The sequence below is a fragment of the Ascaphus truei genome, chromosome 4 (assembly GCF_040206685.1).
Source record: "Ascaphus truei isolate aAscTru1 chromosome 4, aAscTru1.hap1, whole genome shotgun sequence".
NCBI lineage: Eukaryota > Metazoa > Chordata > Amphibia > Anura > Ascaphidae > Ascaphus > Ascaphus truei.
Window position 1 is genome coordinate 208367964 of NC_134486.1, and position 13630 is coordinate 208381593.

Genomic DNA, 13630 nt, shown 5'->3' on the forward strand with positions numbered 1-13630 from the left:
AATTCAGAGTTAGTATAAATATAGTAGTGCAAATAGCTAAAACCGTGGGTGTGTGCCAAGCACTTGCGTTCTAAGTCATACTTCTTTGCGTTTTGTCACTGAAATTGTGTTTTGATTTTTCATTGAAAACATCACCTTCACAAATACAATTTCTGTGACAAAACAGAGACAAAAGACAAAGAAGTTTCACTTAAAATGTGCGTGCTCGACACACACACACTTTTTTTTTTTTTTTAAAGAGCATGGCTTACCGCTTTAAGGGGAAGGCCCTTTAATTATTGTTACAGCAATCAGGATGAACATTCCTAGGAATACTTACAATAACACAAGTGATTTGTATAAAGTTATAGAAAACAATTGTTTTGTGTCTCTACTCTCCACATTAGTTTGGTCTAACATTTTAATCCTGCTGTTTCCTTTCATAGAAGTCATGGTTTTGATGCTTTTTGATTAAATGCCTATTATATAATTTGTAGGAAAAAAATACACAATAGGGAAAAATGTTAAGAGTATTTTAACGTCATGTATTCCTGTGAATACTATTTGTTGGGGGGAGGGTGGTTGCATCATTAAAGCTCGACAATGTGTTTCCTTTTACTCACAATGTTATTTCATTTTTGGGGGCATCATTATTACATTGTTTTTAAATGCATTTGCAAGCATTATACCCAAACATGAAGGGTGAGTTTAAGTATATTTATATATTTCATCTATCACTAATATCAATCCTTTAAACAGATAACTCTGTAAATAACTAAAAATGTCTGGCAATGGCAACCACGCATGCAAGGCGCGAGCAATGAGCATGTGCGGTCAGCGCTTGCACATGCAAAGTCGGTGCTCACGCATGCGCGGTTGTCCAATGCTACATGCGCAAATTAAAGCCGGCTGCACGTCCACAAGCGATAAGCACCAACCGCGCATGCGCAGTCGTCTTTCATCACTCATGCTGTTGGCTTTTGGAGCCTCTTTTTTGAGGATGAATTTATGGTAACCCTACATAAGGTTAACAGTAACAGAGGTCTGAGGATGTCCGGTGATAGGTAAAGTGCTCATTACCTATATGATTTGTATATGAAGAAACCTTAGGTCCATTATAATTTGAGGCTCCCTTATGTTTAAGGAAAATGGCTGAGCAACATAGAGATAAGCAGCTTTGGGAATATGCGTCACAGATAAAGATACGATAAAATTAGATAACGTAACGTTAAAAAATGTGCGACTTTCTGAGGATCTACCCCAAGATTCTTTGTTTTGAAGCTACTACAACTTCTTTGGATGCTTAATGCATTGCTGTTCCCTTCAACACAAAAAGGGTTCCCTTATAATGTATGTTGTCTTAGTGGAAGGAGCATTGAGAGGCAGGCAACTGTATAGTGCTATAAACTAAGTATACAAAATTGGATAGCAGATTGGTTGGTAGAACATTTTCTTTCATCAGAAACTACTTTTTAAAATAAATTGCATTTCTAACTTTCTAAAATAACGTAAAATGAACCCTTTATCAAAAAGAAACCACCCCTTGCTGTCTCAGCTTCTTAATTGTAACTGCAAACAGAAAAACAGCAATACTTATGGAGCACCCCTATCCCCCTCCACCCCCCTCTCCCCACCCCGGCTGCAGGGGTTTGGTTGTATATGGGTAGATAATGTATTTTAGTCTGAAACCGAGGCCGGTAGGATTAGAGTGTAAGCTTCCCGGTCAAGTACATGTGATCTCAGGGTCTTTTCTGCGCAGGTTCAGGCCAAGGCAGTAAGGGAGGTGACGGTAGTGGTGATGGTGCAGGAACACAGAAATAGGGCGCCAGGATCTCTTTTGTAATATGTTTATTGGATAGGCAAGCACATGAATCTCACTGCTGTATCACAGGCACTATCTGGGTATAGTTACTCTCATAGGTCACCATACCTCATTATCAGTACAAAGGGTTTCCAGTTGCACAAATCTCCGTAGGGCATTTCCATATTAGACCCTTCCCAGTGAATACTTCTGATCAATCCTTAGCTTCTAGTCCCAATTCAATTCCACACCTAGCCAGGAGTTGGGTCCCCCAACCTCCTCTGCAAGAGTGGTCTCCTTTTGGTATCCTAGTCCCTATCCCCTTGACTGTTCATCCCAGGAGTTTGGGACTCCCAAGCAGTCTATACGTTCCCTGCTCACGCACCCCTAGGTGAGGGATGAACTGGCACTTTCCTAGGTGAGGGAACAGCTCACTGCCTTTTGCAGAACCCACTTAGACATACAGTAGGAGGGGCCAAACTATCCATCCCCCTCTTGCTGCTACTCCACAAGCCTAGACTTGTGTCTGTAAATTGCTACACAGCAACTGAGGGGAGGGGATCTCACCAACTAACTATTAACCCTAGCACTGCCTGCTCTTACCAGGACTTATGTGCCAGGCAGGGGGGGGGGGGGGAATAGTGACGATGCTACACTTAAACAATCTAAATGGAACTAGGTTTACATCTGTTTTATTGGATTACACATACATTTATGTTTTAATACTCTGTGTGAGTACTCCCTGTTTCAGTGGTGCGTTCTTGTATTTTTTGTTAAGAGTTTAAGCTTTGATGTTTCATCCAACCCTTGTACTAAAAAAAAAATAATTGTGACTGTTTTTCTTTGTGTTAAAATGATACTTCTACAAAACTACTCTGCAACATTTACTGTAGTTTACTTCATATGGGTAACACATGGATTTAATTACATTTCCAGCTGCATATCCATTCTAGCCTACTCAATTTTGTTTAGCATAGCTCTTGCCAATATTGCATGTATGGTTCTTATGTTGTTTAGGTCAAAGTTTTGGAATTCTGTTGAAACTGTGATTTTCATGTACTGTACAACAGCTGGGATCAGTGTCAAAAATATTTTCAATAGGGGTGACATATTTTTGAAGCATCTAAATATGCATGTTTCTTCCTGTTGCTTTTGGAATCTCCTTTGAGAGCAGATTGCTAAATCAAGCATTGTGTTTCATGAGTTCTAAAGAATGTGTGTAGGATAAAACATTGGCTCCTTCAGAGTTTCCTTTTGGAAGGCATTTTGATCTAATTTCACAAAGCTCTGTTTAGCGACTTCCCATAACATTAACCTAAGCTAATGTCATGTTAAGTTTTACCACATACAGTATCTTTTTTTGTTTGTTGCAAATAGTTTTATTAGGCAATTATACAGCATGAACACATCTTACAAAATGTACAGCCTAATATAAAAACATTTTTGATTTGGGGGGGAAAGAATTGACAACCATAATCGTCATAAAGAAAAGGCCTTCAAGGAGAGAAGGCTAGGAAAGAGAGGATATAGGGGGGAGGCGGGGCGGGGGAGGAGGGTACCCGAGGGTACCCTACCCAGTCGCCGAGCTTCTGAGTTTATCAGTTTAGATTTGGGGTCGAGGTGTCGTGGTTCTCCTTGTCTGGGAGTTCTATATCCCTATATGATGTGTAAGGTTACCCTTGTATTATAAAATTATCCATGGCTCCCATATTCTGTAGAATGTGGTTAAGTTTTGCTTAAGGAGAGCCATTAACTTTTCCATTAGCATCACCTCATTGACCCTCTTTTTTTATAGTTCCTTTGGAGGGGGTGGTTGTTTTCTTCCAGGAGGCCGCTATCTCGAATCTCGCCGCTGTGAGAATGAAGGAGATTAATTTCCTGACTGGACGGTTAATTTCATTCATTGGCCTGGCCAATAGGTAGGTCAGTGGATCAATAAGTATCTCAAGGCCGATGACCTCTTTTATTAAAGTTTGGACCGTAGCCCAGTATTTCTCATTTTCTGGATATGTCCACCAAATGTGGGCCATGTCTCCCTTTTGTCCACAGCCTCTCCAACAAAGATCAGATGCCAGAGGGTAGATTTGTTTTAATCTCACTGGAGTATGATACCAATGAAATAAGATTTTATAAATATTCTCCTTCGTTGTGGTACATATGCAAGTTCCTGAGGCTGCTTCCCAAATGTCTTCCCAGTCCTCTCTGTCAATACTTATATTCAAATCTGCTGCCCATTTGAGCATATAATCATGGTTTGGATGCCCATGCCCCCCTTGCTCTTGGTGACAACAATACTGACCTAGCGACTTTGGGTCTCTTGCCCTGCCAAATAAAGTTAAACAGCCTATTTTGAATATTTTTCAGTTCAGCGCCAGGAACCTGGACTGGAAGTGTTTGGAAAAAATATAGTTATCTGGGGAGTATATTCATCTTAATTGAGATCATTCTTCCAATGCAAGAGATCTGGTAACCTTCCCACTTATCCAGATCTTTTTTAATTTTCTCAAAGAGGGCTGGATAGTTATCTTGATATAGGGATCGGTAGTTCCTTGATACATTTACTCCCAAATATTTAATGCATGAGGAACACCATCTATAGCTGAAATTCAATTTGAGCAGTTTCACTACTGGGTCTGAGAGACTTAGGTTAAGGGCTTCAGATTTTTCGTTATTTATTTTATAGCCTGATATTTTGCCAAAATCCATCAGTTCCCTTTGAAGGTTAGGAAGGGAAGTTTGGGGTTTGATCAAGGTCAGAATAATATCGTCGGCAAATAAGGAGATTTTGTAATTTGTTTTTCCAATTGTAATGCCCTGAATATTCATATTATTTCGTATTGTAGTCGCTAGAGGTTCAATAGTGAGAGCGAAAAGAAGGGCTGACAGGGGGCAACCCTGTCTCGTGCCATTTTTTATTTGAAACCTTTCAGAGTTTCCACCAGGGAGTCTAACAATAGCGGACGGATTCTGGTAGAGCGCACAAACTCCTTCCAAGAATGATTCCTTAAAACCAAATTTCTTTAAAGTGTTATCCAGGAATAGCCAATCAATTCTATCGAATGCCTTCTCTGCGTCAAGGCTCAGTAGCATTGCCTTGGAACCGGTCAGATGGACATGGTCAATTATATTAATTATCTTACGGGTATTGTCCGAGGCCTGGCGCCTGACACAAAACCAACCTGTTCAATGTGTATTAATCTAGATAGAATGGGATTCAGCCTGTTCGCCAATATCTTACTACAGGCATACCACACATTAACGTACGCAATGAGACCGGAGCATGTATGTAAAGCGAAAATGTACTTAAAGTGAAGCACTACCTTTTTCCCACTTATCGATGCATGTACTGTACTGCAATCGTCATATACGTGCATAACTGATGTAAATAAGGCATTTGTAACAGGCTCTATAATCTCCCCGCTTGCGCACACCTTCGGTACAAGTAGGGAGCCGGTAATGCTGTTCAGGACGTGCTGACTGGCGCATGCGTGAGCTGCCGTTTGCCTATTGAGCGAGATGTACTTACTCGCGAGTGTACTTAAAGTGAGTGTACTTAAACCGGGGTATGTCTGTATACAGTTTGAGATCATTATTCAGGAGGGATATTGGCCTATAGCTTCCACATTGTGTCGGATCTTTCCCTTCTTTGTGTATAATGGCTAGGTTAGCTAAGGACATTGATGATGGGATTGGATTTCCCTCCATGAATGAGTTAAACAAATTTAGGAAATGGGTGGACAGTATTGGTAGGAATTTCTTATAGTAGACATTAGTAAAGCCATCAGGGCCCGGCGTTTTGGAGATTTTTGATGATTTCACTGCCGCAGACAGTTCTTCAAACGATATTTTGGCATTTAGCAAGGAATTTTCCTCCTCTGTTAGGGAGGGGAGACAGCAATCGTCTGGATAATCTATAATTGCCTCAGATCCTGTAGGGTCCGAGGTACCAGTCCGAGTTCTCAAGTTGTATAGTTTAGTGTAAAATTTGGTAAATTCTTCTGCAATTTTTTTTCCATTATATAATATCTCACCAGACCTATTTTTGATCGCAGTTATTTGTGATCTTTTTTGAATTCCTCTTAACTTGCTAGCAAGAAGTCTGTCGGCCTTGTTGCCTTTATCATAGTACCTCTGGCTAGTCCATTTGAGGGCTTTTTCTACATTATCTAATTGAATCTGCTTTAATTCATTTCTAGCAGCGATTAGTGATTTATACATTTTCCTGGAAGGGTTAGATTTATGTTGTTGCTCTAGTTTAATAATTTTGTCTGTTAACTCTTTGAGTAACTTTGCTTTAACTTTCTTCCTATGGGATGCAATTGAGATAAAATTACCTCTGATTGCAGCCTTATTGGCTTCCCATAGGATCGCTGGGGATGTGACAGATCCGAGATTCAGTCTAAAATAATCCTTAAGGGCTTTTTTGATCTCTCTTTCCACGTCCGGGTGGTTTAGTAAGGAGTCGTTTAATTTCCAGCTATACGAGGTTAGTTTAACAAATGGGATAGAGAGGGTTAGAGTGATGGGTGCGTGGTCTGACCACTTAATCGGGCCAATGTCTGAAGTGGCGACAGCCTCTTAAACATTCTTGGTTGCTAGAAAATAGTCTATACGGGAACAGGTCTGGTGAGGGCTGAGTAAAAGGTAAAGTCCTTTTGTCCCTGATGCTGAGCTCTCCAAATGTCCACCAAGGAAAACTTCTTTATAATATCTTTACATTTTTTCCCAGATCCCTGGGATTGGGTAGAGTGTGGGTGACCTGGGACATATGGTTTATCTTCGGTAGGGTTTAGTACCATATTTAGGTCTCCACCTATTACTATTGAAGACAAATACTCAGGATCTACTTGGGGAAGGGTGGGGGGGGGGAGGGGAGCAGGATGTAAAGTCTTGGTCAGGTGATTTACATTTATCCAGTATAGTATCAGTATCCTGGAGTTATTCCTGTAAATAGTTCTTGACTTGAGTTTAGTGATTGAACATCTCATATCCTTTGACCGTTAGGACTTACATTTTTACATTGTTTTTTAAGGTAATCAAGTTGACCCTGAGTTGACATTCTTTCGGATGACCTTTGTCCAAGAAAATCTTCTCAGGGGAAAGGGGCAATGGTTAGGGGGTGGGGGGAGGAGAGGGGAGAGGGGAGGGGGGAGGGGAGGTGGGGAGGGGGAGGAGCGGAGGGGGGAGGGGGGAGGGGGGAGGGAGGAGGGGAGGGGGGAGGGGGGGAGGTGAGGGGGGGATTCCAATCTCACTTCCATATTAAAACCTCTTTAAAGACTCTAGTTAACACACTTAAATTAGATGAACCACATATTTAAGTTAGATAAACATTGTCTGAGGGGGCAATTGTTTACCACAACCTTTTCCTCTGGGTATCATACATTGTATCTTGCAAACATAATTAAATCCCATTTGAGCTTCTAGGAAGGCGGGAACAAAGAGGGGTGAGAAGTAAGGGGAGTGGGGGGGGGGGGGAAATATACATCTTAATATTGTTATTTCAGTGTATCATATAACAGTATGGGTTCACTTGATAGTCTTGATCCCAGCTGGGTACTTCTCAAGTGAAATCAGTTTTCCATTTGGAGCAACTTAAACATCATGTTTTGTACGTTGAGGTTGACAAAGGGGGGGAGAGGGGGGTGTGGGGGTGGGGGGAAAGCAGCATAACAAATTTATTTTGACTTGAATATCACCAGAAGTATTACTGTGAGCATCCTGAAAACTGGATCTTTGCTGGGACACAGCGGTTAGTTTTTCTGGGTGAGGCTCAGACCGCTTTGAGAGGTTTAGTTCAACATGTTTTATATATATATATGGGAATCGAGACCTTAGGTGGAAAATATGAGAGTGCATCATGAGGGGAGGGGGGAAGGGACCTGGGTGGGGGGGGACCAGTATCAAGGGGGTTGGGGGAGGTAACAGGACAGGAGGGGGGAGTAAAACAGGGTCAGGAGGGGGGGGGGAAGGGAATATGGGGCCGGAAGGGTGAACAGGGGGGAGGGGAGGTCGTCTCTCCTGTGTATCTACATATGTAAGAAACCACTAAGTAAAGCAAAACAGTATAAACATAACTTGTTCCCAACGATATCTATATTAATGAACATATTCTTAACCCTCCGGTACAAAACCTTTTGGAGCGTTGGTCTCATCGGAAGTGCAGGGGGCTCAGTACTCCATAAATAGTGTCCTTTGATCGATCGGAGCCCAGAATTTCTTCAATAAATCTGGTTAACAGGGCCCCAGTTGCCCGTGGCCCAATGTCGAGTATATCCGCGGGAGAGGGAGGCAGCATTATTTGGGTCATAAAAAACCGGGGGGAGCGGGGGTAAAACATCGGTAAGAATCAACCCCTCTGGGTTGACTGTAGGCGTCTGACCAAGCCTCGCCTGGAAGCCCGTCTCATCTGGGTCAGTCAAGGGACCATGCAATTCCCTCCACTTGGCCGAGGGAGGGTGAGGGGAGAGGGGAAAGGTCCCACGTAGATCTGAGCCGGTAAGTGTAGGGAGGTGTTACTTTGCCCACAGCTGTTTCTGGCCCGCCAGTCTCTCCGAGGCTCTCACAGGGGGGTCTTCTTTCTCTTGGTTCTGGGATCGCTGAGTGTCAGTGGACCAGGTCAGCGGGGGGGTCAGGCCTAAGGCGCATGTAAATTGGACCATATCTTCTGGGTAGCGAATAATAAAGTACTTCCCTTTATTATTCACGGTAAGTTTAAATGGGAACCCCCATTTGTACTTTATCCCATTGTCCCTCAGGAGGAGGGTTAAGGGTCGCAGTTCCGTGTGATGATTTATCGTGGTTCTGGACAAGTCGTTAAAGACTTGGAGGGGTTCATCGCGAAAATGAATGTCTTTCTTGCGACAAGCTAGAATTAGCTTCTCTTTGGTAGTGTAGCTATGCAGTCGGACGAACACATCTCTCCGTCGTTTAGGGTCATCCGACCTCGGTCCGAGCGCGCGGTGGGCTCTATCCATTTCTAGATCCTTCTCCTCCAGGTCTCCACAGAATGATGTAAAAAACTCCTGTAGATATTCTCGGAGGTGGTCAGGGAGAACCGTTTCAGGTATACCGCGGATTCTGATGTTCTGCCGGTGGTCCCGGTTCTCCTGGTCCTCCAGTCCATCTTTTAGGATGTTGATTTCCACACCCAGCCAGGTGATCCCTTCGTCTGCTGCAGCTTGGTGTTTGAGGGTCCCCTCAAGCTTATTCTCCAGTGCTGTGGTCCTTTCAGCAAGGCCTGCTATGTCTTGCTTAAGCTCGGCTACCGCTGCTTTCAAGTCTGCCTGCAGGGACCGGTAAAGTTTTTCGTGCATCGAGGACAGCAATTCCTCTAGGTAGGCCTTTGTGATCCCTTCTTCCGAGTTTGGGTTCCCTTTGGTCCGATCCCGGTCCATTGCCCCCGGCTTAGTCCCGCGTGCACAGGGTGGGGCGACGCCATCTTGATTTTTTGCTCCTGCATCGGAGCTCCGTTGCGAGGGGGAAAAAAAACTTAGTAACCCCCTGTCCAGGTGGATTTTTAAGTTTATTAGACATGGCTGGGTATTCAGTAGCTTGGGTGGGTTGTTTTGGAGCAGAGAATTTCGGGGGAAAAGTGCAAATTATTGGGTTTATTCGTGAGGGTCTCTGAAGCTCTCCTCTTACCCTACCATACCGGATGACATCATCGGCACGCCCCCCCCCCCACATTCAGTATCTTTAAAGATGCAATCGATAACGTTTATTTATTTATTTGTCTTCATTTTTTATACAGGATTAAAGCAGGGTGTCTCCGTAGCTGAACCCCATTCATTTCAACTCCGGGGACCCCCTGCTTCCAGTGGTACTTACCTCCATAGTGGGCATCGATAGCCACTCCAGGGTTCACATTTTGGCCAATTTTCAAAGCTCCTGCGGACCAACAGGAAGCTGGATATCACCCGTTGCGACTTCCTATTGGTCCATGTGACGTGGAAGCTTTAAACTGCCCAAACTGCGAGAGATACTGGTGCCCCCTTGGAGGTAAGTATCTCTGAATGAGGGGGTCCCCTGAGCTTAAATAAATGGGGTTCAGCTCTGGAGACCTACTGCTTCAAGCCAATGTATTAAAAACAATGCCATGGGTTGCTCCTTTAAAGGCTAATAACACAGCACTAAGTAATGTTTTCTTATGAGCAAAGAGCATTGTGTTAACTACAGTATGACAGCCATTAGTGATGAGATGTAAAATAATTGTTCCCGACGATCGACTTTACATTTGTTTTATTGCACTATAAACCATGTGTCAAAACGGTATTCAGTAAGAAAAAAACAGCAAGTTCGGTAAAAAAAATGCAGCATTTAACGACTTGTTTTTTTTTTTTTTTTCCAAGTGATCGTGCTACAAGTGTTTGTTTAAACTGCAGCCTGGAAGAGCTGCACGGAGATGCTGTGTCTCCAAGCATGGCTCTTACAGGCGATCGTGCAGTTCATGCACCCCGATATAGGGTGCCGGTAACCCCACCATTTTTCAATCCTCCACGTCATGTGACTGGGGGATTGAATACTGCAGGAGATACCGGCACCCCATACCGGGGCCTGTATCTCGGGAAGCAGGGGGTCCCCTGGGCTGAAATCAATGCGGTTCAGCACAGGAGACCCTCTGCTCCCGCACACTAGTATAAAAAAATAAATAAATAAACAATTGCCCTACTGGCTAGTCGCTAAGGTAATGAAGCTGTTTTAATGTGATTTTTACTAATAGTGTACGGGAGCAGGGGGTCTCGAGCTAAACCGCACTAATTTCAGCCCAGGGGACCCCCTGCTTCCCGAGTTATAGTCAAAGTACAAGGAACTTTCAAAAATAACTATTCATCCCAAGGGCAGTACAAAGGACACAGGGCCATCCCTTAATGTTTTTAACAAAGGAGATTTCGCCAGCAACAAAGGAAAGGGTTCTTTACAGTGAGGGCTGTTAAAATGTGGAATTCATTACCCATGGAGACTGTGATGGCAGATACAATAGATTTGTTCAAAAAAAGGTTGGACATCTTTTTAGAAGGGAAAGTTATACAGTGATATACCAAATAAGTATACATGGGAAGGATGTTGATCCAGGGATTAATCCGATTGCCAATTCTTGGAGTCGGAAGGAATTTATTTTTACTCTTATGAGTTATCATTGGATGATATTTCAATGGGGTTTTCTGTTTGCCTTCCTCTGGATCAATATACTGTAAGTATGGATATAGGATACAGTATCTGTTGTCTAAATTTAGCATAGGTTGAACTTGATGGACGTATGACTTTTTTTTCAACCTCATCTACTATGTAACTTTGTAATTATGAATTATGTAATACATTTTCCTGGGGAAAAGTTATGTGGTATTTTTGTAGTATTTTCTATTCCTGCTTTTTATTGTTGTAAATGTTTATTTGTAGGTTGCGACTAATGGCATCATTGCAACAAGCAAACCATCAAGTGAAGAAGAATATCTTGAACAGTTCCCTCCAAGTTTTGGCGTGATTGCTCCATTTCTGTCTGACATTGATACATCAGAAAGTGGATTTGTGTTTTATAGAGAAGATTCATCCCAAGAAGTCTTACACTTCATAGCCAATCATATCAACAGAGGTTTTCCTGGAAGCAGCTTCATTCCTAATGTTTCTCTAATTTTCACTTGGGAAAATGTGGCCCCTTACCATACACAGCGAGGAGATGCCATTCCAGAAAACAAGGTATGTTGTCTATTTTAGCATAATTTCAGGGTTGCTACTGTAATTCAGCTTTGTCTAAAGTAGTAAAGCTCGCAACTGATCACTAAACTTGAGCTAGATGTGCGATAACACTAAAGACTAACTAAATTAAACACCACCAACATGTGGGTGGAGGTGGATTTGAACTTTAGTGGGAAAAGATCTGGGATCCTCTCATTAGCTATTTTAAATTTGTATTATTTTTTAGTAACACCCTCAGAGTTATTATTGCTTCTCGGAATTCCCTGTGATCCTGAGGAGCAAATTCACCTGGTGTGGGTAGAATCAGACTATCACCAGCTACTGCAGGGAAAAGTAGGAGAACTTTTATAAACTTCCTAATTAGGCCATGCAGTCCTATGTACGTTTATAAATGCCTAAGGGCAGTACAATTGAAATATAAACAAACATATTATTAAGATAAATACTAATGCAATCAATAAGACAATGCAAACATTCTAAATCTAGTAAATTAGGTAAACTACACTAACAAACTCCAAATACATAATTAAAACTCTTATGCCTTATGTGGCCCCCAGCTAAAAGTTAAATAATGTACTGTAGCCATGTGTAAAAATGGTGTACATCTCTTTCTCATGCTGGCAGTAATCCTGGTAAGTAGACAGGGTTGCCAGTAACAATCATGGAGGTTTGCCCTCAAACCCTGGTGAAGTGTCATATGTAGACAAAGGAAGTGACAACATGTTTTGTGTCCACTGTTAGTGACACAAAGGTGGGTCTGTTTCTGGAGGTTATATAAGACACACCACTACGTAAAGTTAGTGTTCCAGTTCTGGTTATGTTCCTGAGTGGAGTGCCTGCAGCAGTTCAAGTCTGTCTGTCAGATACTTCCGTGCAAGCGGATTACACACTGTTACTAGGGACCTGGCACAGTTGGTGGATCTCCCTTAGGGGAGAAGTGGAAACAACTCATTAGGAGAAGGAACCTTCTGCATGGAGTACTCCAACAGAATGAGCGGCTAAGTGACGACCGCAATGAGGGGCAGTCTGCCTATGGAGATGACATTAAAGATGCCCTGATTCAAAAGATCCCTCCTTTGTGAGTGTGGAGTTATTCCTCAGGAGGATGCACCAAGAAGGAGTTCCCCATCAGATACTTCCCCTGCTGCCGCAGAGATCCTGATGGGGTGGAGGCGCTGTAACCAAATGTGAGTAGGACTCAGAGCACACTACTTCAGACGCCTGTCATGGTGATTCTTCCCCAATACCAACCCAGCGGGAGACTCGGGAGTCCTGTAGCCAGCAGGTGCACCACACATACACATCCATGTAACTGGGGGATTTTCTTACATATGGGCCAGGATCAGAAGGGCCCATGAAAAACACCATTACAGTACTGATAACATTACACAAAAGAAGTAGATGTTACAAACTTTTAAAACTATTTTTGCAAGAAATTAGAATCCCTAGAAAAACTTGGAAGTAAGAAAGGCTGAGTGAAAAAATAACTACAATTATAAGTAATTAGAAAAAGCATAATCTATTATAAATTATAATAAAAAAAAACCTGCTTCATAAAGTGATTGTTCAGAGCTTCCCAACCTATCCCAGTCCTTTGGACCTGTCTGCTGCATCCAGAAAGCAATAGTCCACCAAAATCAGAGGAGTTATTTACAGTACAGAGCTCAGGGCTAGATTGAGAGCATATTTGGCCCTAGGCAAGGTATTAGTTTAAGCCCCCCTTCTACTACAATCTCTTTTATCAATTTATTTTACATACAGAAACACAGAGACATATATAGGGCCTTATTCTATAAACTGCTGTAGCACATACTGTATACAACGCTATCGCGGTTTATTGAATAATTTATTTATAAAATATTTTACCAGGAAGTAATACATTGAGAGTTACCTCTCATTTTCAAGTATGTCCTGGGCACAGAGTAAGACAAATAATACATATGTAACGGGTGTTCGTGTCTGGTCTGACCCACCCAATCTCACATTGGCCCCTGTGGTCTATCCAGCCCCGTTACATGTCTGTGTATGGTGGTGCACCTGTAGGCAACAGGACTCCTGAGTCTCCCGCTTGATGGTATTGGGGGATGTCATGCAAGACAGGTATCTGAGGTAGTGGGTGCGAGTCCTACTTACATCCAGTGCAGCGCCTCCACCTCA

The 13630-nt window shown here is 42.6% G+C and overlaps 1 protein-coding gene across 1 annotated transcript in view; it reads left to right on the forward strand.

Annotated features, from left to right (window-relative positions):
- The window catches only part of NID1 (nidogen 1), a 149053-nt gene that overhangs the window by 11828 nt on the left and 123595 nt on the right, over positions 1 to 13630 (forward strand). Inside the window, exon 2 of the mRNA XM_075596801.1 lies at positions 11177 to 11473. Coding sequence (XP_075452916.1) covers positions 11177 to 11473 — 297 coding nt within the window. The remainder of the gene's footprint in view (positions 1 to 11176; positions 11474 to 13630) is intronic.